The 26,075-nt window shown below is 42.4% G+C and overlaps 1 protein-coding gene across 1 annotated transcript in view; it reads right to left on the minus strand.

Moving 5' to 3' along the window:
• Positions 1 to 26,075, minus strand: part of LOC309548058 (plasma membrane calcium-transporting ATPase 4-like) — a gene marked incomplete at both ends in the record, with an annotated part of 1,291,629 nt that overhangs the window by 653,608 nt on the left and 611,946 nt on the right. Inside the window, 2 exons of the mRNA XM_082248025.1 lie at positions 22,070 to 22,249; positions 22,417 to 22,651. Coding sequence (XP_082104151.1) covers positions 22,070 to 22,249; positions 22,417 to 22,651 — 415 coding nt within the window. The remainder of the gene's footprint in view (positions 1 to 22,069; positions 22,250 to 22,416; positions 22,652 to 26,075) is intronic.

Raw genomic sequence — 26,075 nt, forward strand, 5'->3', positions numbered from 1 at the left:
ATGTTATGCGTTTGTGTTTTGTGCAACATTTGAATTTCCCTCCCTAGTTCCACTCCCATGCACCATTGCTGCTGCAGGGAACGGAACCAGGAAGTCATCAGACCGACAGACGAGCGGCGGGGATCTCGGCTGGCGATCACAGCAATGGGAGATCATTGCTGGATCGCCAGGAGAAGGTAAGAGACACCGCTGCACGCTCTGCACATCTACCCCGAGCGTGACTCGGGGATACCGATAGTAGCATAAAAAATCCACCCCGAGTCACGCTCGGGGATACCGCTAAGGGGGTTAAGAGACAAAAAGTGGGGGGAAGAAATTATAAAAGAATTAGAATTATTTTTCCAAATGAATGAAAAAGAAGAGACGCCCAAAGATATATTGTGGGAATACACAAAGCATACATTAGGGGGATTCAGATATCGAAAGGAGTACAGAGAAAAAAAGATAGAACATTAAATAAAGATAGACTAATAAAAGAGTTATATGAACTAGAACAAAGCCATAAAAGGACACAAACAAACGAGATCCAACATCAATTGGTAATAAAAAGAGACAAACTAAAAGTATTACTAGAGCAGGAGACTAGACAAGGGTCAGTAGGATAATAAAATAGAGATATCAATGGAGTAATAAGATTGGGAAATCACTGGCAAAGGTCCTTTAAAAAAAAAGAAATAGAAAAAAGAATGCGGATGGACTTTAAAGGCACAATAAGATAAGAGTAAAAAACTTGTTTATTAATGACATAAAAACAGGGAAAGGAGCCCCCTGGAACAGGGGGATACTTGAACAAAATACATAGAAGTCAAAAAACACAACAAAATACAGCTGGTCAATAAACATGGACATATAAATGATTTACAATAGTTGTATCATAAAGAGGTGGTAGTGGATGAGGACGCTATACGCTACTTCCTAGCTACCCCAAGGGCAATGTCCGGGATAGCGCAGAGCGTCCTCTACCGTATACAATGAGGCTATACACATGGAAAGAGATTCATGTAGCCAGGTGCCCTACATGTTTCGCTCAAAAATTCGAGCTTCTTCCGGAGCTACTGGTACATAGATTCTGTGTGGCAAAACGAGTCAATATTAGTGACAGATCATATATAAAGATATCAAAGTTCTCAATCTTTTAAATCAATATAATAACAGTTAAAATACATGTCATACAGAACATAGGGTATGGGGAATAAGCCAGAGGGCCATACAGGTAGTGACAATGAGTATAAAGCCTTAGTCAAAACAAAACAAGCTATAATAAGATGATAAATAAAGGGAGGGTGAATGATGTTCCTCACCGAAGGGACCCAAAGACTGACTGGTGGCTCTGGATGCAACAACCCAAAGACCCGAAATGGTACAGGGGCCGATATGGGGAACGGAGAGGCATATACATACTGGTAGCATATAGTAGAGCATACGTATAGGAGGTTATACCTACCCCTGTAAAGGCGGATGTGCACTTCACATTAGCCGGGATACAGACAAGGAAAGGTAAACCGAATATACAACGAATACGGGGGATGATCTGCTGAGGTAGAATTGATAGCCGATGAGACTATAGACGAATTTGGATAAGATGCCTGTCTTACTGAAGGCAGAGGCCAAAAAAGAGGTAGCCTGGAAAACAAAGGTAGCAAGGAACAAGTCTAGTAATGGTAACTACACATATTGAAAGCCAGGGGGCCACCTCTTAAATGTATAAAGCTAGAAGGCATGCAAAGAAAAAACATGGTAAAGTGTCCTGTGAGAGCAATTAGATGGTGACAAGTCCATGATGATACAAAGATAGAGAGCAAGTACACAGTCCAATACACCAAACCAGGAGAGGCTACACACCATAAAGAAAGATACTTTGTGACTAAATAGGGGGCATAAAGGTGAGCCAGCCAGGGCAACCAGAGGTAGAAGAGATATAGCACTTACCAATAAGGCCAAGGACAGAGAAACCAAGGATATATATATCAATCCATGGTGGGGGTAGACCCTCTGGTAAAAGGAGACTACCAACAGATGAGATATTAGTATCGGCCAGTTAGCGTTAGCAAGGTGCAAATATCAGGAAAACCAATGTTCCTCAAGGCTAAAATAAGCATAAGTGTAGTTACCATACTGGTGTCATCGGGTGTTCAGGCTCGCGGTTCAGCAGGTCAGTGCCCCGGATGGAGATCAACTACCATAGAGCAGGCATATGGACTGACTCTTTTATGGGCCGCCGTTCCTGGGTAATGAGTCACCGGAGGGGACGTCAAACTAACCCCGGCCGTCACTTCCGCACATGCGCAAAACACAGGCGCACAAGGGGGTAGGAATCGCCCGGTCATCGAGGCGCGGAAGAGGAGGAGCCCACGGGAGACAGCAATGGTACTCCGATGGGCTCAACAACACCACATGCAGCGCCACCTACAGGAGAAGGCGCCACATGTGGTTACCTGGCCGCACATCGGTCCCCAAGCACATTTATCCGGGAGGTCGGAGCACAACAGCGCCACCACGTGGGATCAACCAAAGATGCATACACTCATCCCATTATAAACAATATCACAAAAAAATCGGGGAATAAATGTAGATGAGCTGTGAATCACACATGAGCGGCTGAAGACCAAAAGCCATGTGTGAAACCTCCCATCAATGGTAACAACAAAGCTGGATAAAAAATACAGATACAGCATACTATTGGTCAAACTATAAATTAATGTAAGCCTAATTACAAGGCACTTCCAGAAGGATGACAGATCTGGATCAAAGTTAGCAGGAAAGTAGGTGAAATGGAAGTGTGAAAAGGGGGAAGGGGAGATGGGGGACAGGAGAGAAAAGGGAAGTAGGGGGGGGGGGGAAGAGAAAAACCAGGAGGAGGGAAAAAGGGGGGAAAAAAAAAAGAAAAGTGTAATTGTTGGGATGTCATAATACGTGGCTGGGCCACTACAGAAAGGATTTGAAAGACTGAGCCTCATTGAGGCCCGGTCGGCTGGTGGCATTAAGGCATATGATCCAAAGGGATTCCCTCTGTAGAAGCCGCCTATTCCAGTCGCCCCCACGAGGATCCTGGGGAATGACTTCAAGTACGAAGAAGTGGGCACACTTGTTATTGAACCTATGGTACAGGTCTAGGTGTCTTGTGACTGGGGTAATCATCTTGCCTTTAGAAGAGTAATAGACGTGGTCATTGATTCTACATCTAAATTGACGTATCGTCTTTCCCACGTAAAACACCCCACAATCACAGTACATCAGATAAATGACCCCTTGGGTGCTACAATCGGCCCTAAAGGTGGGGGACAAGGTCTCACCGTTGGGAAGATTGAAGCTGTTGCCCTCAACCACCCAGTGACAGAATGCACATTGATGGCATCTATAGGTGCCGCAAGACTTAGGGGGAGGGGATTGGTTGGATTGATAGAAACTGGTTGTTAGGCGGTCACGTAATGATCTCGTCCGCTTAAAGGTAACTTGTGGGGCACCACTAATGTGTTTGCGAAGGATAGGATCCTCGCAAAGCATGTGCCAGTGCCGATTTAGAATGTTTTTCAAAAGGCCTTGGTGGCTAGAGAACTGAGTGATAAGCCTAACTGTCGGTTTTGATGGAATGGAATTGGGTTTATAGAGGAGATCAGCTCTTCTTTTGGAACGTGCTTGATTATATGCCCTCGGAGAGTGCTCTTAGTATAGCCTCTCTGCAGAAGGCGGTCCCGCAAAAGTCCAGCTTGTTTAACAAAGTCATTGCTGGAGGTACAATTACGTCTTAGTCTGATATACTGGGCATAGGGTATGCTCCACAAAAGAGCTGGTGGGTGTGCACTAGAGGCATGTAAAATAGTGTTACCTGACGTAGGTTTACGGAACAGGTTCGTGGCTATCTGGCCCTCCGAGTCCTTCATGATGGTTAGATCTAGAAAATTAACTTCACAAGAATGAAAAGAAAATGTGAATTTCAGATTGAAACTGTTGACATTGAGGTGTTCAATGAACTCAGTCAAAGTCTCTAAGGGACCAGACCATACAATAAACACATCGTCAATGTATCTTAACCATACATTGACGTGAGTAACATAATGAGAGAGAGTTTCATCTGAAAAAAAAAAACGTTCCCACCCCCCCAGGTACAGTTTGGCGTAGGCGGGCGCACAACATGTGCCCATAGCCACCCCCTGTACCTGGAGGTAGTGGGACCCATTGAAAGAAAACCAATTGTGAGTTAAAATGAACATGAGTAATTTTAGAAGGAACTCGTTAAAGGGCCAGGTACGACGGTCCTGGATTGATATATATATCCTTGGTTTCTCTGTCCTTGGCCTTATTGGTAAGTGTTATATCTCTTCTACCTCTGGTTGCCCTGGCTGGCTCACCTTTATGCCCCCTATTTAGTCACAAAGTATCTTTCTTTATGGTGTGTAGCCTCTCCTGGTTTGGTGTATTGGACTGTGTACTTGCTCTCTATCTTTGTATCATCATGGACTTGTCACCATCTAATTGCTCTCACAGGACACTTTACCATGGTTTTTCTTTGCATGCCTTCTAGCTTTATACATTTAAGAGGTGGCCCCCTGGCTTTCAGTATGTGTAGTTACCATTACTAGACTTGTTCCTTGCTACCTTTGTTTTCCAGGCTACCTCTTTTTTGGCCTCTGCCTTCAGTAAGACAGGCATCTTATCCAAATTTGTCTATAGTCTCATCGGCTATCAGTTCTACCTCAGCAGATCATCCCCTGTATTCGTTGTATATTCGGTTTACCTTTCCTTGTCTGCATCCCGGCTAATGTGAAGTGCACATCCGCCTTTACAGGGGTAGGTATAACCTCCTATACGTATGCTCTACTATATGCTACCAGTATGTATATGCCTCTCCGTTCCCCATATCGGCCCTTGTACCATTTCGGGTCTTTGGGTTGTTGCATCCAGAGCCACCAGTCAGTCTTTGGGTCCCTTCGGTGAGGAACATCATTCACCTTCCCTTTATTTATCATCTTATTATAGCTTGTTTTGTTTTGACTAAGGCTTTATACTCATTATCACTACCTGTATGGCCCTCTGGCTTATTCCCCATACCCTATGTTCTGTACGACATGTATTTTAACTGTTATTATATTGATTTAAAAGATTGAGAACTGTGATATCTTTATATATGATCTGTCACTAATATTGACTCGTTTTGCCACACAGAATCTATGTACCAGTAGCTCCGGAAGAAGCTCGAATTTTTGAGTGAAACATGTAGGGCACCTGGCTACATGAATCTCTTTCCATGTGTATAGCCTCATTGTATACGGTAGAGGACGCTCTGCGCTATCCCGGACATTGCCATTGGGCTAGCTAGGATGTAGCGTATAGCGTCCTCATCCACTACCACCTCTTTATGATACAACTATTGTAAATCATTTATATGTCCATGTTTATTGACCAGCTGTATTTTGTTGTGTTTTTTGACTTCTATGTATTTTGTTCAAGTATCCCCCTGTCCCAGGGGGCTCCTTTCCCTGTTTTTATGTCATTAATAAACAAGTTCTTTACGCTTATCTTATTGTGCCTTTAAAGTCCATCCGCATTCTTTTTTCTATTTCTGACAATCATTCGGACGTGGCACATTGTTTTATTATGTTGTTGCGCCCCTATTTTTGCTGCTGTAGTGATAGCGCACTAACCTTGTATAACCTTAAAAAAAAAAAAAAATCAATACATTTCGTAGAGAACAAAAAGAACAAAAAGGGAGAACTAGTTTTTTCCACACCCGAAATAGCAAAAGTATTCAAAGATTATTATGGAAGTTTATATAATGTTAAAAAAGAGGGAGGGAGGGAGGGAGGGAGATGGGTCCTAACAGAACAGAAAAAATTAAAAAATATCTGATCAAGGCAAAGATGACTAAATTACAGAAGGAACAATTAGAACAGCTTGATGACCCGATTACAGATGAAGAACTAGGAAAAGCTCTAAAAGAAACAATGTCATGCAAGAGCCCAGGGCCAGATGGGTTCACAATAAATTACTATAACAGGTTTAAAGAACTATTAATGCCCAAATCAAAAGATTACATTAACGGGGTGGGACAACAACAGTATAAAATGAGTAAAGAGGCCCTTCGAGCATTGATTACAGTGTTATTGAAGGGAAATAAAGATGCTATAAACTGCTCTAGTTATAGACCCATCTCACTCCTAAATACTGACATAAAACTACTACTACAAAAGTGTTGGCAGGTAGGATGAAAGACATGATGAAAGAGTGGGTTCATAATGATCAAGTTGGCTTCATACCAGGAAGACAAGGTAGGGATAATGGGGTAAGAACAATACTTTTGATGCAGCGGATGGCTAGGAGTGGAACCCCAGGGTTAATATAATCAATCGATGCAGAAAAAGTAATTGACAGGGTCGGATGGGAATTTATGTTAAGAACCCTGGAGGAATTGGGAATTGGAGCGAGGATGATGACATGGATAATATCATTATATAACCAGCCCACAGCAAGAGTAAAGATAAATGGGACCCACTCAGAGCCATCCGAGATGCATAATGGTACAAGACAGGGGTGTCCGCTGTCACCTATGTTGTTTGGCCTTTCATTAGAACCCCTCTTGGCAACAATAAGGGGGAACCCGGATGTAAGGGGAGTGGAAATAGGCGGGGTAGAACATAAAGTAGCGGCATTTGCCGACAATGTTTTGTTGTACATAACTAGACCCAGGATATCCCTACCGAATGTAATGATAATATTAAAAGACTACAGAGAACTGTCTAATTTAAAGATTAATTTAGCAAAATCAGAAATATTAATATTAAACATCAAGAGGAAGAAGTATTAAAACAAGAATTCCCTTTTATATGGAAAAAACTGAATTAAAATACTTGGGGATTAAACTAACAACAACCCCATAGAAATTATACAAAATAAATGATATACCTTTACTAAACGAGATAAAAACAGAAATTAATAGGATATCACACAGACCCCTCTCATGGATAGGAAGGATAAACATCATAAAGATGGCAATATTACAAAAAATAGCATATAAATTCCAAATGCTGCCAATACCGATACCTCAAACATACTTCAGGATCTTAAAATCCCTAATAACAAAATTCATATGGAAAAAAGGAAAACCTAGGATAAAATATGGGTTGGTAACGAGAGAAAAAAGAAAATCGGGGAGGACTAGCGGTACCAGACTTTAAAAAATATTATAACGCAACACTACTTGCACGAGTTTTGGAATGGGGTAAGATAAAGAGTGAAAAGAGTTGGGTGGAAATAGAATGTTTTTTGAGTAACTCAAACTTAGGTAAAATGATGTGGATACCACCTCATTATGGGAAATTAAACACAAGTACACATATATTAACTCACCATGCACTCAGAGTTTGGGATTTAGAACATAAAAAGGAAAAATGGAAATATAACTCACTATTAATCCCACTAAAAGACACCATTTTTTTTCCACCAGGACAGGGAAAAGTATGGGGCAATTGGATTGTAGGGGAAGATACACGATTAAAAATGGATTTTTGTAAAATCTTACCGTAAAATCCTTTTCTCTTAGCTCATCGACAGACGTAGTCCTCGGTGATACACCACCTTCGGGTTATGTTACCTCCGCAGGAGCAGGACTAGACAGGAAATTAAAAAGCTCTGGCCACACCCTAGGGGCAGTCCCAGAGGGTATATCCTCTCTCTCTCTGCCTCAGCAAATCAGTTATGTGAAAAAGCAGTGCTTAGAGAATTTAACCCAACCCAACTCCAAAACAGAGGGGCGGGGACTACGTCTGTCGATGAGCTAAGAGAAAAGGATTTTACGGTAAGATTTTACAAAAATCCATTTTTCTCTAGCGCTCATCGACAGACGTAGTCCTCGGTGATACACCACCTTCGGGACGTCCCAGAGCAGTATCACAACTGAGGGGTGGGAAAATGGAAATCAAATCCCAATCTAGAAGGCCCAACCGGTGCCAACTAGAAGTTTACAATGCTCATCCTTAATGATGAGACTCAACAAAAAAATTTTCAAACAGAAAAAAACCCTCGAGGTAGACCACCGGTCTCCTCAAATTGCGGCCTGCAAAACCTTGCGGCCAAATGAGGCATCCGCCGATGCCGTCACATCAATTTTATAGAATTTTGTAAAGGTATGTACCGACGACCAGGTGGCCGCCTTACATACCTGGACCACTGACGCCTGATGGCGAAAGGCCCAGGAAGTACTGAGCGCTCGAGTGGAGTGCGCCCTAACAGGGAACGGAGGACTCTGACCCTTAATAGAATAAGCCTGTACCACCGTCTGTCTAATCCATTTGGCAATGGTTGCGGCAGATGCAGGCAAACCCTTTCTGGGGCCATCCGTGATCACAAAAAGTGAATCCGTCTTACGGGATGATTCCGTAGCTTTCAGGTATACCCTGATTGCCCGAACCACATCTAAGGAATGCAACGCATGTTCCCGATGATGCTTGGGCTGAGGACACAAGGAAGGTAGTACAATATCTTCATTCAGATGAAAATCTGAAACCACCTTAGGAAGAAAAGATGGCTTAGGATGAAGTACTACCTTATCCCTATGAATCACTAGGTATGGTGACTGGCATGATAATGCAGCCAGTTCTGACACCCTGCGAGCAGAAGTAATAGCCACCAAGAAGGCCACCTTCTGGGATAAAGTAAGCAAGGGAATCTCCCTGATGTTTTCAAAAGGAGGTTTCTGTAGAACCGACAAAACCAAATTAAGATCCCAGGGCGGTAAGGGCGCGCGGACTGGAGGAGCCAGGTGCCGCACCCCCTGGATGAAATTCCGCACCAAGGATTTGGTAGCTAACGGCTTCTGAAAGAAGATTGCTAATGCTGAAACTTGACCCTTGATGGTGCTCAAGGCTAGCTTCTGCTCAACCCCTTGTTGCAAAAAGGCCAATATTCGAGACACCGAATAGGTACGTGGAGGAAATCCTAAAGATTCGCACCACGCAATATAAGTCTTCCATGTGTGATAATAGACTTTGCTGGAAGTCGCTTTCCTTGCTTTAATAAGGGTAGGAATGACAGAAGTAGACAAACCTCTGTCCTTCAGTACTTGGGTCTCAATGGCCAGGCCATTAAAACCAGCGACTGTAAAGCACGAAGGTAACTTGGTCCTAGAGACCACAGACACTCCCTGAGACGAAGTTCCCACGGAACGTCTGCGACTAGCATGTCCAAGTCGGCCAGGCCGGCTTGAGGAGGCCAGCCTAGAATTTCTAGGACCACTGGCGCTGATTGGATCTGAACCAGGCGTCCCTAGAGCTATCTGGCCCCGACCATCCGAGAAAGTCTGGTCGTTTTCTGTTCCCACACATTTATCAGATACCTGATAGTTATCAGGAAGGGTGATCTTTTCTGGTTGAACCTCAGGGACCGAAGTCACCCGACTAGAGGCTACTTGGCCTATCTGGTCAACCAGATCCGATTCCTGTGAGGTATCGGGACTAATCTTAGGAAAGGGTAAAGGAAAAGATCTATTCAGGGAACGGTAACTACCGCTTCCTGTGGTACTTAAATGTTGGAAGGGAAGAATCGCACCGGTAGTAGTGGTTGATGCTCGATCTGATGTCCTGAATACCGGTGAAAACGTCCCCCCACCCTGAAACCGGGTGGGGGCGCACCTTCAGGCTGTGTACTCCTTTGCTTCGGGTTTGGCTGGGTTGGTCCTCTGCTTGTCCGACCAGCCCTTCTTGAATCCTCCTGGAGGAGTCTTGCCTTTCCCGCTAGTACCAGCCGGGCGCCCTTTATGGGCGGTAAAGAAAGGTCCTCGCTTGTTGCGAGGTCCCTTAGCTTTTGCAGCCTGTGGCAAGAAAGTGCTCTTGCCCCCAGTGGCATCCTTAATGATTTCATCTAGGTTGGCCCCAAATAGACGATTCCCCTGAAAAGGGAGATTGGTCAAGGTCTTCTTGGAACCTAGGTCAGCTGACCAGCATTTTAACCACAGCACACGTCTGAGGATTACTGCTAACTTAGATGCATGCCCTAATAAGGGAGTTGTGTCCAAGGCTGCGTCACAGATAAACCGTAGCCCTTGTATGATCTGTTCCATCAAATCAGATGTCTCCTGGGGAATATCTTTTCCCCTAAGATCTTGGCGTACCATTTCCGCCCATTCCGTAAGTGTCTGGGAAACTAGACCAATAACAATTACTGGTCTAAAAGCTGACCCTATCAGAGAAAAGATAGTGCGGGACTCTGCTTCTATCTTTCGATCCACCGGATCCTTAAAGGACGAAGTGTCCTCCACTGGAATAACCGTGGCTTTATTCAGCCTGGAAATAGGCGGATCCACGACTGGTGGTACCGTCCATTTCTTAATGATGGATTCCTCAACGGATAGCGTCTAGCAATACGCTTGGAAATAGTAAAGGTACGTTTAGAATGCTCCCATTCTTCTTTAATCTGATTACCAAAACATTTAGGTACCGGAAAAGCCTTTGCCATCTTGATGGGCTTATTAGTACCGAAAGGCCTCTCTGTTTCAGTTGCCTCTGCCGGTAAAGCCTCAAGTTTTAAGGTTTCTTGCACTGCCACAACTAGTGCGTCCACCAATGCTTCTTCCTGAATTATAGCAGGAGAAGAAGCGTCCTCCTCACTGTCTGAGGGGGCTTTACCTGGGATAACAGCCCTTGCAGAGGAACCTGCAACTGCCGTGACCATCTCTGAATCTGAGTCAGAGGTGTCAGATGGTATAGGGGTAGGCGGGGGTCGCTTCCTTGACCCCCGTCCCTGACAGGCCGCCTCCACCCGAGCCACCATAGACTCCAAAATTGCTGTAAATGATTCTATACTCTGTGCACCGGCGGGTCCCGAGGCCCCCTCGAGGGAAACAGGTGGGGGAATATGTGTGGCAGGGTCCATGATAACTCCAGTTACTTCCTGGATAATATAAATCAAAAGAAAAAAACTTTTTTTTTTTTTTTTTTTTTCTGACCCCCAGCGCCACAAAAAGCCCCTTAGTGTTACCTGCTAGGGATCCCTATCGATCGAGAGAGAGAGAGAGATAGACCCCCAGGCTCACCACTTGATGCTCAGAGTTAAACTGCAACAGCTTACAGCGCTGTCCTGACAAACAGGAAGTCTTTTGGCTGGCTGCCCAGGAAGAAGGGAGGCGGCTCCGCCCCTCTGCACGCCTTCCGGCGCCTCCCCCAAGCTCCACGAGGTGTAGGATCACCTCAAACATGGCCGCCCCCATGCTGGAGACACGAGGCTACGCCAAAATGGCGGCTCGTGCGATCCAGCAAAAAAAATGGCGGCGGCCTGTGCTGACTAGCGGTGTGCTGCAGGGCACACAACACTCTCTCTGCATGGGGATATGGCGTGGTTGGCGGTACCGGCCCTGGCGGACCGCATGGCCGTTCGGGAGGCCTGCTAATAGCTGGAGATCTGATTTGGAAGGCAGTCTACATGTCCGTGGCTTCTGACTGGTAGGTAGCTTATACTTAACCCATAAGATTCCCAGAATGCCACAGATTACATCTTTAAAACATGTATACAATAGATTGTTAGCTCCCAAACCAAGCCTCCTGGCTTTTTGCACACATAAAATCACACTCAAAGTAGGAGGATTTGTGACATGTTATAGGATAGAAAGGACTCTTTCTTACCATACAGAGAGGGGCCCGCGTTCACCACAAACCCCGTCAGGGAAAAAGGGGGAACATACTACTCACCATACCGGAACCAGGCGGGCACCAACTCCTGACAGTACCCCTCTCCACCGGGGCGGGAGGGCTGTCGACCGATACGGACGCCGTGACTCATGGTCTTTGGCGTTTCAGCGAGACGTTTAACTCGCGGGTTCAGTCCTTCTAATGGGACTTTGTCGCGGCCGACTCAGCGTGGAGCTATGGCCTGCACGCGCTCGTAGGCTGAACTGGGGTGACCACCGGATCTCAACATCCAGCCCGTCGCCCAGTTCAGCTTTCTTGCTTGAAGATCTCACAGGAACACTGGAGAAAAAAAAAAAAGCTGTCTAAAAATCCTTTTAGAAAAAAATTCTTGCCAGGACCTAAGATCCCAGCAAGGTATCTAGGTCCTTACTCCTAACTAGACAGAAAATAACTGATTTGCTGAGGCAGAGAGAGAGAGGATATACCCTCTGGGACTGCCCCTAGGGTGTGGCCAGAGCTTTTTAATTTCCTGTCTAGTCCTGCTCCTGCGGAGGTAACATAACCCGAAGGTGGTGTATCACCGAGGACTACGTCTGTCGATGAGCGCTAGAGAAAAGATATTTTTGTCAAAGGTAAAATATGAACTAAAAAAATGGAAAATTGACGAATGGCGGTACTGTCAGTTAAAACATTTTGTAGCTTCTTTGCCAAAACCATTAAGATCAGAATAAGAATTGTTACCCTTTGAGAAAATTTGTTTGTCAGAAGGTAATAAGAATAGTATCTCCAATATATATAACATTTTGGAGACAGAGATGACACAGACAGTACCGCCCTTCATAGAAAAATGGGAGAGGGAACTAGAAACACAAAGGAGGGATTTTCACTAGGGAAAATGTCTGAGGTTAATACATGGTTCTGCAGTAGATATAAATACAGCGGAAATGAATGACAAATGCATCGCCAGATGGTATAACACCCCAGATAAAGTTCATAATTTCAGAAAGATAAATCAAAATATTGCTGGAGGGGATGTGAAGAAGTCGGTACAATGGCACATATATGGTGGGGTTGCCCTAAAATTTAAAAACACTGGAAGTTATTGTCCAAATTAAGAAAGTTACAAATATTGAGGTTCCAGAGGAGCCTTGGTTTTGCCTATTCCATGGTATAAATAACTCAATAAAGCAATATAGGTTAATTATACCCCACCTAATGAATGCTGCAAAGGGCTTGATCCCTCTGTATTGGCAGAGGGAGGAAGCTTCGACAGTGGGAGACTGGATCAATAGGGTAGAAAGGATAAGAACGATGGAATACTTAAGAAATGGGGGAGAGGACGTGACAGAGGAATGGGTAAATATATGGGAAGAATGGAATGACTTTAAGAAAACAAGGGACTATACTAAGTGGAGAGTAGGGAGGGAGCATGAGGGGTGAGGGTTAGGGAGAGAGGCGTGGGAGGGATGGGGAGGGGGAGGGAAAGAGGGAGGTAATGTGATAAAAATGTCATTTTGCTGGTGTCTTTTATTATATATTTAGTATTTTTGAAAATGAAGCAATAAAATAAATAAATAAAAAAAAAGTATTGGCATTTACTAACTATTGATCCCTAATGCTGGTCCTCTAATTCCCGAGACACCAGCTTTTACCTATAGGTGAGCCAAATCAGTAAAAGACAACTTAAGAGGAGTTCCAGCTGTGGAAAAAAGGATGCTGAATGAGAAGGCTGCCCTCGAGGGGAGAGTCTTCTCATCTTAAAATGAGTTAGGCAATTAATTGTGTAAATGTATAACCCTCTTCTTCCTTCCCTCTGCAGGTTGAGGTGGAAATAGATAGTTAGGATGCCCTGTTCACTCACCAGAGCAGATTTTTTGCTTAGTGGGGGGTGGGGGGGGAGACATGGCTTATTTTTGGTGGGGGGTGGATGTAGCACCCTCCTAGGTAGGTGCTAGGTAAAATCATTGTTTGCTCCATCGGCTTATCAGGGGAACCTGATCAGTAGTTTTGCCTGTTACATGTGTCCAGGTGTTATTCACTTGGTCTGAGGGAGTGTCCCCACTGTATCCAATGGGGGAGCCTGTTGGACAGTGAAGGAAACCCAGCCAGTGATGCACAGGCTTTTGTGGCTGTCCCAGTGGGAGGGCACAACCGCGGTGCATCCTGGGATTGGTCATAAAAGCCAAAGGGCACATGTGACAGGGCATCTTTCGGCAGGAAGCAAGGTCCCAGGAGGAGGGTGACGGCTGTCTCTCCTCTTCCAGAGTGGAAAGTGGTCACAGGCAGTCGGCCTAGTGAACCAGCAGGTGCTGAGTTGTATGGTCCAGGATACTGACAGTGGAGCAAGAGGCAGAGCTACCTGAGGAAAAACAGTGTCTGTGAGTAACCACGGACATGGTTCCAGTAATTCATGTCTTTTGTCTGCTTGTCTTCAGCAAACTGTGGGCTTTCATGTGCATCATCTTTAAAAGAGGCTTCCTTCTGGGATGACAGCCATGAAGACCAATTTGATGCAGTGTGCAGCTTATGGTCTGAGCAATGACAGGCTAACCCCCCACCCCTTTAACCTCTGCAGCAATGCTGGCAGAATTCATACATCTATTTCTCAATTTTTTTGTCTGATGGTGCTAAAGCCAAGTTGGTCCGATCTGGAGCTGAGAATTGTTCATTGCTAATTATCCCAGCTGAGACCCAGAGCAGGTCTGGAGAATACTGGCACCATCAAATAAAAAAGAGAAGAGACGCAAGGAAAGAAATAACAAGAAAACAGCACTGGAAAAAAAAATCTATCCTCCTCAACCTGCTCATGAGGATTAGTATAAGAAGGGGCATGAGCTCTGACGTGTTCGGATCCTAGTCTGAATCCACCTGAGTCTCCTGCTAAGAAGCTGTCACTGCACACCACCAATCATAAGTGGCTGAGACATTCCTCACCCAGAAGTCGCATGTATACCAATGAATACTTAGAGGACACCTATACAGCCCCTTCATTACAGTGGATTGGATCCTGCGACACATACCCTAAAAGCCCACAAGGGATCTGTGACCAGTCTAAGGAACAACTTACCCACGCTAGACCCCAAGGGGTCGTCTGGTAAGTGGGCTGCACATTTGGTGAAGGATTCCTCCCTAAGTCTGCATGCGGAATCGTGTCTTACTGAACACTGGCATTTTTCAGAGAACACATATAAGGACTGTTCAATAAATAGTGAAGATCTTTTCACATCAGCACTCTTTTTGCACTTTTGGCATTAAGGATTGTGGCAATATCATTTGCACCTGGCACCTAAAGGATTCGTTTTACAATTTATCTGTATCTTTAAGCATAGCCACTTTATCCTTTTCAGCACATTGCATATTGTTGCACATAGTTTTGGGACTATTATGAATTTATTTGCACTTGGCACTTAAAGGAACCGTTTATTAAATTTTTAACTTTAAGCACAGCCACTTTAATTTTCTCAGCACATTGCATATTGTTGCACTTGGTTTTTGGATTATTGTTTGATAATATCTTGTTTAAGTTATCTTGAGCGCTGTCCATTGTATTGCGTCTATTTCTCAAAGACGACCTCTGGATATGATGCTGAGCACGTGCACTCAACTTCTTTTGTCGACCATGGCATGGCCTGTCCTGAGTGGAACCTGTCTGAATAAAACGCTGTAAGGTCTTGAGAATCTTCTTATAGCCTAGGCCATCTTTATGTACAGCAACAATTCTTTTTTTCAGATCCTTAGTGAGTTTTTTGCCATGAGGTGCCATGTTGAACTTCCAGTGACCAGTATGAGAGAGTGAGAGCGATAACACCAAATTTAACACACCTGTTCCCCATTCACATCTGAGACCTTGTAACATTAACAAGTCACATGACACTGGGGATGCAAAAATGGCTAATTGGACCCAATTTGGACATTTTCACTTAGGGGTGTACTCACTTTTGTTGTCATTGGTTTAGACATTAATGGCTGTGTGTTGAGTTATTTTCAGGGGACAGCAAATTTACACTGTTATACAAGTTGTACACTCACTACTTTACATTGTAGTAAAGTGTAATTTCTTCAGTGTTGTCACATTAAAAGATATAATAACATATTTACAAATATGTGAGGGGTGTACTCACTTTTGTGAGATATTGTGTGTATATACATATATATATATATATATATATAAAGAGACTGATCGTAACTCAATTCATTAGGCTTAGGAGGAATTGCACTCATGACCATGAATTCCTCCAACAAGCCCAGCTATTGATTAAGGGCTATAATCCTGATGTCCTTGAGTCTGCTATCACTGAGGTAGTACAGATTGACAGAGTACAGTTATTATCTGGGTCCAAAAATAAGAACAAAGATCAGTCTAATTTTGCCAAATGGTCCTTCTTTACTAATTTTTCCACACAACATGGATCAATTAAAAAAATATTTTTAAAACATTGAGACATGCTCAAAAATGACCCTGTTTCAAATACTGTGTTGCCTGTGCGGCCATCTGTTATTTTTAGGGGAGCTCCTGCATTGAGAGTACAATTAGCCCCCAATATACCAGATGAACCAATCAAGCCGAAAAAGTTTTTTGCAGACCTTATTGGTTTCTATCCTTGTCGGAGATGTAGGGTGTGTGACTATAATTGTGACAAGAGAAGAAAATTTACATCTTTCCAATCCACTGTCACAAACAGTCTTTATCAAATAAAATTCTTTGCCACGTGTGTGACTACCCATGTAGTCTATCTGATGACGTGCCCATGCAAAAAGCAATACGTGGGGTGCACCATCAGATCATTTAATGTACGTGTCAATGAACACATCACTAGTACCATTACAGGCAAAGATAAACATAATGTATCCAAACATTATTTATTGGTCCATCATAAAGATCCTACAGGCACTTTATTTCAGGTTATAGACCAGTACACATCTCCTTGGAGGGGTGGTTTAAAAATTAGAGGTGTCTCCAGGAGAGAGACGTACTGGATCTATACCCTTAAATCTTATCATCCCCATGGTTTAAACATTGAGTGGGACATTAACGCTTTTATAAATACAGCTTAATGTGTACACTTTTTATTCCATAAGTCTTATCCTTTTTTAGCCACTGGTTCCCTTCCTCCATTTTTTACTGATTTATATATATCTCGTTTTTAAAATTAAAAAAAAAAAAAAATTTTGTTTAATAATTTTTAATATTTTTGTGGTATATTAACATATTCACATCACGATTTATTTTATAGTTATGTAAATATATATATGTATATGTTTTATACCTTTAATTGGCCCTTTTATACATGATATAGCATAACTTGTTATAGATGTATTTATTGGTTTTTGTTTCCCCCTGTTAAGGAAAATATGCTTAGACATTGCCAATTGGTGTTTTCTCCCAGTTCCAGAAGTGTTGGTTCATCTATGTATGAGTGTGAGTGTTTGGTCTCGACCAATAATCTCACTTTTGGAGTCGTTGACAGAGATACACTGGGATAAAGTACCTTGAATCGCAAACTTAAGATACGTTGCGCTTCATTGACGTCACTTCCGCTGAGTCCCGGAGGTGATGTCAGTGTATTCATGGCCCTTTCACTATGAGGCTTGAGGGGCATGATGGCGCGACCGCCGACTTCCTGGCGGTTCTGGGTCGTTGCGCTTCAGTCCCGGAAGTGACGACATTTCATTGGCGGTTTCTCATAACGAGTCTTGGAGCGCACGCCGGCGTGCTTTGCTGACTTCCTTGCTGTCCACAGCCAATTTCCTTCAGGTGGAACAAACCAACCCATGCATTATATATAGAGGACATTTAAATGCTGACAAATATCTTTTGAAAAAGGCAGATATGCCGAAACATGTTAAGAGGACCTTAGTCAGTCCAGCTGTTTATACTTGACACGCCATTTAATCACGGATGTTTGTAAGTGTATCGGCTATTTTTAAAATAAACAGTTTTTAGCAATATTACGCTATGTATGTCCCCCTTCTTTTTGATACACCATCCATCGTGTGGGAGTGGAGATTCTGATTGATCATACCTGTCAAGGATCTACACGTTATCCATCAAGGTCGGTGAATCCTGCTGGGACACTCCATTACTCTCTCAAGCTTGTTTGACCCCCATACTATATGGTATTGGGGTCCCATCCATCTGGTGAGCGCAATTCACTTTTATCTTCACTGGTGTTGGGATTTGCTGCACAACTAGTTTTCTTTACTTGCATTTGGATTTCTTTCATCATCACCATTTACATGAAACTTTCACATTGGACTTTTCATTTTTGTTGGACTCTAATAATATTATCAGCGCTGCACATTTGTTTTTTCTTTTTTGTACCGTTCATCACTTTATTGTCTAGTGATTGGTGTCAGCTGCTTTTACACTTTTTTGGTTAGCGCAGTAATTTTTGCTTCTGTATACAGTATATATATATATATACACACACACACATACAGTATATAGTTTTTATATTTTTGTTACAATAAAAAAATTCTGTATAACAAACAGTTGACTCAAAATCACAACTCTTTTTGTTTAACTACGTGTTGCCTTTAAAAGTCCTATTATGAGGGGTTTTCTCCATAATTCTACAGTTTAAGGGATGTTGGCAACTGTCAGCTACTTTTTCTATTTATCATGCTGTGTAGGTGCTGTCTATGATATGTGTTATCCCATGTGGTTTGGATTTTGAGACTTTGTGATATTTATACTTTCTCACATGTATGGCAACACTGTGATGGACTTTTTTGGCTGGTGACCAATGAGAGTTACGATCTGGCCCTAACTGCCTCATTGGGGCAGTTGTTTGGAAGGGAGAAACAGCATATGCTTTTTTTTCATTATTTTAACTACAGCAGATATATACTGTATGTAGTTTGTTGCTTGATCCTTCGGACTTCAGATCAACTGTATTGTGGACAGATATATGCAATTTACTCAATTGCAATTGACAATGTGTTATGTGTACATGTAGTGATTAACCGCAATCTATACTTTTATTCTTTTAATACATCTTATAAAGCTTGTAATGTCTTGTTTACAGCTCACATTATAAATTTTTTGCCAATAATAGTCCCACAAATATAGGAAATTATTCAATTATGTATGTTGGTTGCAGTGGTTCCTCTACTCCCAGTTGCTTTGATTAGATTACTAGTTAATTTCCCAGGAAGGGAATCCTAACTGTTTAGAAGCCCTGTCCTGAGTGGAGGCAGTTACAATTTTTTTTTTTTATCAAATCCACTCTTCCACGTGGCAAAGGTTCTGGTTTTCTTATTTACCCACAGGTTTAGTGCAAAATCCTGTTGAGGAAGGGCCACATCTCAAAACTAAATATTGGTGCCACGTTGGCTTTTCCTGTTAGTAGACTGTCCAAAAAATTAGGAACAAAGGTCTAGCTATCACCTGGCTGGGTTCCTTAAGGACCCTGGGGTGTAAGCCATCTGGTCCCGGTGACCTATTTATGCTAAGTTTTTCAAGCCTATTTCTGACTCTGTCTTCTGTTAACCATGAGGGTGCTTCCTGTGATGTGTTATTAACCACTTGCCGACTGCCGCACGACTATTTACGCCGGCAGTCAGCCCCTCACAGGCAGAGCGACGTAGGGCTACGTTGCTAGCCTGTAAGGGTTTTGGGAGCGAGCGTGCACCGCCGGATGCACGCTCCCGCTCGGTCACGGACCCCCCCGCGTGTGTGCCCGGCGGACCCGATGTCCGACGGGCACTCGCTATCGTCCGTGACAGCGGGAGAAAGGCAGGCGGCTAGTGTAAACAAAGCCGCCTGTCAGTTCTCCCTGTGTAAGAATGGTGATCAAATGGTTCTACTATGTAGGACCGTTGATCATTGTTCTTACACATCAAGCCACAGCCAATCACAGTTAGAAACACGCCCCTAGCACACACTTAATCCCTCCCTCTCCAATACAGTTGACTCCTTCACTGCCAGTGTCATTTTTATAGTAACAGTGCATATGTATAGCACTGATTACTGTAGTAATGTCACTGGTAACCCCAAAAGTGTCAAAAATGTCAGTCAAGGGTCCGATCTGTCCGCCCCTATGTCGCAGTCCCGCAAAAAAAAAATCGCAGATTGCCGCCATTACGCGTTAAAAAAAAACAACAAAAATTACAAAAATCTCTTCCTTTGTTAGTAAACGCAATAACTTTTGCGCAAACCAATCAAAATACGCTTTTTGCGATTAAAATGTTAAAAAATTTAGATTTTTACATTTTTTTGGGGGGGAATTTCATATAAAAAAATGTGAAAAATATTGTTATTTTTGCAAAAATTAGGCTCTTTTTGTGTTTATAGCGCATGATCAAAAAATCGCACAGGTGATCAAATACCACCAAAAGAAAGCTCTGTTTGTGGGAAAAAAAGGACGCCAAATTAATTTAGGTACAGCGTCGCACGACCGCGCAATTGTCCGTTAAAGTCACGCAGTGCCGAATCGCAACATAGGCCCTGGTCAGGAAGGGGGTAAAATCTTCCAGGGCTTAAGTGGTTAAAATAAACATTACAGTCTAGGTTACTGGATCGCCCCGTTTCTTTTTTGAAGACTGAGGAGAAGAATTTATTAAGAACCTTTGCCTTCTCTGTAGCCAAATTCTCTTAATCATCCTTTATGGAGCCAATATCTTCTGGCCTCACTTTCTTACTATTTACATACTTTAAAAAAGTATTGGAGTTTTTTTTTACTCTCTGCCGCAATGTGCCTTTCGTGTTTTATCTTTCCCGCCTTGATTGCACTCTTACATTTCTTATTGCATTCTTTGTAATGTTGAAGTGCTGACAATGACCCTTCAGCCTTGTATTTTTTGAAGGCCTTTTCTTTTGTTTTCATATGCATTGTTACATTGGCATTTAGCCACTCAGGGTTTATTTTAACTCTTTTTAAAGTATTCCCTGTTGGAATGCACTCCCATTTTTCCTCCGTGTTCTTTTTTCCCAGGATTCTATCCCATTTAATATCATCTAACAAAGAGTGCAGTTTAGGGAAGTTTGCGCATTTGAAATTCAGTGTCCTTGTATTTCTCATTTCTGTGATTTATACTGAAACTAATTGACCTGTGGTCACTGTTTCCCAAGTTGCCCCTTATTTCTACATCCTCGATCAAGTCTGTATTATTCGTAATCAGTTGGTCTAGCAACGCATTGTTTCTTGTTGGTGCCTTCACCATCTGACCCATGAAATTGTCCTGCAAAACACTTTACCTTAGACGAATGTGTGGTTCCTTCTGCCCAGTCTATATCAAGATAATTAAAACCCCCCATTATAATGACATTTCCCACCCTTGCCACCATTCCTTGTGAGTGGATATAGTTTGTACAGTAAAGCTTAATCTAATTTACCAAGCTCTGGAGCAACTGCACTTGCAAAGCCTGTAGTAAATCTACCCCATAATGTCATTATATCCAGTTCCTTAAAACCCAGATCATCAAGGCTCTTCCCTTTGGAATGGACTCATAGGAGCAATGCTTCAGAGAGTGATGTCACATTATTATGAGGCTCCACCTTCTGCAGCATTTGGGATTAGTCCCCCAACAGAGGAAGAAAGGGGTGAAGAACACCTGTGATGTCACTGGACAGAGAAACATTTAACCTCTTTATGACCGCCCGCCGCAAATCGCCATAACTGTAGGGCGGTCGCGAGCAGTAAACACAGCCAACCGTTCTTCTCCCTGGAATGATCATAGAGCCCATGTGATCCTTCTATATAGGATCAAATGTCTCTATGGTAATTTCAGAAGACACGCCCCCCCAGTTAGAATCACTCCCCTATGCTCACATTTAACCTCTCGATCACCCACAGGGTTAACCCCTTCCTTGCCAATGGCATTATTACAGTAACAGTGCATATTTTTAGCACTGATTACTGTAGTAATGTCACTGGTACCCCCCAAAAGTGTAAAAAATGTCAGTTAGGGGTCCGATCTGTCAGCCGCAATGTCGCAGTCCCACAAAAAAATCACAGATCACTGCCATTACTAGTAAAGAATAACTTTTGCGCAAACCAATCAATTATTGCAATTTTTTTTTTTTACCAAAAATATGTAGCAAAAACAAATCGGCCTAAATTGTTAAAAAAAATTTGATTTTTAAAAAACTTTTTGGGAATGTTATATAGCAGAATGTAAAAAATATTAATTTTTTTTTTCAGAATTTTGGTGTATAGCACAAAAAATAAAAATCGCACAGGTGATCAAATACCACCAAAAGAAAGCTCTATTTGTGGAAAAAAAAGGACGTAAATTTTGTTTAGGTACAGCGTCGCATGACCGTGCAGTTGTCAGTTAAAATCAGACAGTGCCAAGTTGAAAAAAGTGGCCTCGTCATTAAGGGGGCAAATCCTTCCGGTCTTAAAGTGGTTAATAAGGATAAGCATACACACTATATGTAAGAAATACAAAGATTATCAGAATTATTTTTTCTTTTTTTTTCAGTATAGGCATGCATTTTCTTACTCACCTCTCCCTTTTCATTTCTAATCAATGTGTTAAACTCTTTGCCTTCAAGGCACAAGAATTCTTCTTCAGGTTGAAGGATACCACACTTTGTAGCAATGGCACGAGCTGTATATATGTTATCACCGGTTACCATGCGTACTGTGATCCCTGCACGCTGGCATTTCTGGATAGCCTCAGGAACCTAACAGGAATATAAAAAGTAGACTGAATATGGGAGGGGGAATACATGAAACCATGGGAAATGAGAAATTACAGTTTGCTTGCAATAAGTAAAGCAGTAAGTACATTAAGTATATAGTGAACATTGAAAGAAATAGAATTAGATAGACTTTAGGAAGAAGAGTTTACCTCTGGCCGTACAGGGTCTTCAATGCCCACCACAGCAATACAAGTGAGGTTAGACAAAATCTCAGATTCATTATCCCAATCAGGCTCTGTCCCGGCTGGAAATTCACAATATGCTAAACAAATTGTTCGTAGTCCTTCACATGCCATCGGTTCTATCACTTTCTTTACCATCTCATCCCGATCCCTAGCTTTAAATGGGCAAACCTCCCCTCCTTGGTCCAAAATCTTTGTACATCTATGAAACAAAAAAAAAATTAAATTTTGGTTAATAATTTTTTAAGACCTGGTTCAGAAGTTTGCAGTGCATTATCTCACAAGCTTTAACATGCATTAAGTCACACATTAATGACTGCTGGTATATCACTAAAGGGAGTGCCTGGCCATTGTCTGGACTTCCACTTCTACTTCTGTACTATGGCTGTGTATGAGACAAAGGGCCTGATTCATAGTACCGCTATTTGTCTAACGCCGGGATTTCTGCGAACCGGCGAGTCTGAACGTCTGAAATCGGTATTCAAAGTATGTCGGGCGGCCATTAAAGTCTAGTGTTAGATTCATTAAGATGCTGCAATGTCAGGGCGCGACTTAAAAACAGGTCAGCTTCAAGCTAGACTAATGTTTTGCCAAATTTTCCCCTGTACCCACAAATATCCCAAATTACTGTGGAAGGTGTGGGAGATCATTTGGAGAAGAATAGCTTTTAAACTGTGTCAATAAATTACCTAGAAAGAGAGATTTCTGCAAAAGTGTAGAAAGTAAAAATAGCTCCTCAAGTCCCGAGCTGCAAAAGCGCGAATCTGCGCATGTGCAACGCCAACTAAGCTCCAAAAGTTCCTCTGGACCAAACGCAAGCATGCAGTTTGTTGAATACGAACGAAAAATCCGCTCTGTCGCCCATGTAAAATGGAAAGACCTGGCGGATTACCAAAAAAAAACCACAGAGCTTATTCCTTAGTAAACACCATCACATTAACACGTTCTAGACACCTTTCCTACTCAATCAGATTTCACTAGAACAATCTTACACTGGACTTCCACATTATCTAGGGTATCCCACAAAATATTTACTCGGGAAACATGTACCCACATGGAAGAAAAAAATATAAAAAATATATTGTTAAGATTTTTTCCTATACCAAATACATAGGAAATTGCTTGGAAATGCTACAATTCGGCCCATATTAAATATATTTGGCAGAATTGTGGTTTTCTAAATATATTGGAAATGCATATGTCTTCCATATGGGTATGGCCAAGCTTGGGCATTTTCGTACACATTTTCCTGCAGGTATATCCCCATACTTGGCTAATTAGCAAAGTATGTTAAATGAACAAATAAAGCTCAATCTCTCAATATTGCTAGATATTGACTTTATGTGGCATCTTTTGGATTTAGTTGATGTCTTTATATTAACCGCTTGCCGACCGCCGCAAGTAGATATACTGCGGCGGTCAGCCCCTCACAGGCAGAGTGACGTATATATACGTCACTAGCCTGTGAGGCTCTGGGGAGCGAGCGCGGTCACGGACTCCCCCCCCCGTGCGTGTGACCGGCGGACCCGATGTCCTGTCATTCTCCCCTGTGTAGAAACACTGATCATACGGTTCTACTATGTAGGACCGTTGATCAGTGTTCCTACAGCTCAAGCCACAGCCAATCACAGTTAGAATCACACCCCTAGGGACACACACAGCCCCTCCCTCTCAAATACAGTTAACCCCTTCACTACCAGTGTAATTTTACAGTAACAGTGCATATATATAGCACTGATTACTGTAGAAATGTCACTGGAAACCCCAAAAGTGTCAAAAATGTCAGTCAAGGGTCCGATCTGTCCGCCCCAATGTCGCAGTACCGCAAAAAAGAATCGCAGATCGCCCCCATTACATGTTAAAAAAAAACAACAAAAATGACAAAAATCTTTCCCTTTGTTAGTAAACGCGATAACTTTTGCGCAAACCAATCAAAATACGCTTTTTGCAATTTTTTTTACCAAACATATGTAGCATAAAACAAATTGGCCGAAAATGTTAAAAAATTTTGATTTTTACTTTTTTTTGGGGGGGAATTTCATATAAAAAAAATGTGAAAAATATTGTTATTTTTGCAAAATTGACGCTCTTTTTTTGTTTATAGCGCATGATCAAAAAATCGCACAGGTGATCAAATACCACCAAAAGAAAGCTCTGTTTGTGGGAAAAAAAGGACATCAAATTCGTTTAGGTACAGCGTCGCACGACCGCACAATTGTCCGTTAAATTCACGCAGTGCCGAATCGCAAAATACCCCCTGGTCTTTTAGGAGCCAAATCCTCTGGGGTTTAAGTGGTTAAGAGTTTGGTCATACAGCAAAAGTACTGATGCAAGCATTTGGAGTGTTAGAAAAAAAGGGTTGCCCATACAGAAGGCTCATTCTGGATTCAAACTCACAAACCTACAGCAGGAAGGCAGACTGCCTAATCATTGTGCTATTTCTCAGTCCTTAAAACTCCACACTTATTAGCCTATGTTCACATGTTGGCGTTGCTATTACGGACCTTTTGAAGGGTTTTTTTTCCCAGGCGTTTTTAGGGTCTTTAGAGCAGGAGTTTCACAGGCCTTTCACATGCGTTTTTTGTGCTGCCATTTTTAGATAGATTAGAGGTCAATGGCAAACGCGTGTAATCTGCCCAAAAAGAAGCTCATGTACCTTTTGCAGCGTTGGCCGTTTTGCTCACGGCGTCAAAATACTCAGATGTGAACAGGGTGCATTGAAATGTGTAGGATTAGTCTTGTTGTGCTTTTTGACAGCGGATCCTAGAGCAGACAAATTCCCCAAAAGTGCCCCAAAACGGGCTACGTTCACATGTCGGCCTTGTGGGCCGTTTTTGGGGCGTTTTTTTTCTCTTCTATCGAAAAACGCCTGCACAAAAAACCCTAGTAAAAATGCCTGTCAAACGCCTGCAAAAACGCATAGAAATAATGCCTGTAATAGCAACCACACCAAGATGTGAACGTAGCCTAATGATGCTTAGGAGTGCTGAGCCTGATTTTTGCTACCTATATATTCAATCTTCATTCAAACAACTATCTGAACTCCCTAATAAATGCCAGTCAACACCCCCCCCCCCCCCCCCACCCACCCAAATGATTGTAAACACAAAATGTGTGTTACAATATTTTATCGAAAAAATATTTCTCTCTCTCTCTCTCTCTCTCTATATATATATATATATATATATATAGAGAGAGAGAGAGAGAGAGAGAGAGATGTATATATCATGTAATTGTAGAGATATATATTTATGTATACCTGTATATAATCATTAGAAATAATGTTGAGTAAAATGGAAAAACTAAAAATTTCTCAAATCACATATATACACACATACATACATACATACATACATGTATGTGGTTTTTTGTAGGTCTCTCTCTCTTTATTTCTATTTCCCTTTTTGTTGAACTGAGCATGCTCCAAAATACACAGGTCACACACAGTTAATTTTTCGCCTGGGAGTTACCATTACTGGGTGTGTGTTTCCCTTGATTATATCAAGACCACTCAGACAGGAGCAAAGATTTGGCCTGACAACAGGTCCAAGATGTTGTGTGTGGGACATGCTTTATGTTTAACATTTGGGGGCCTTTGTTATTTATGGAGGTGGGATTTGGCTGTG

This window comes from Pelophylax lessonae (assembly GCF_965119305.1).
Source record: "Pelophylax lessonae genome assembly, chromosome: 2".
NCBI lineage: Eukaryota > Metazoa > Chordata > Amphibia > Anura > Ranidae > Pelophylax > Pelophylax lessonae.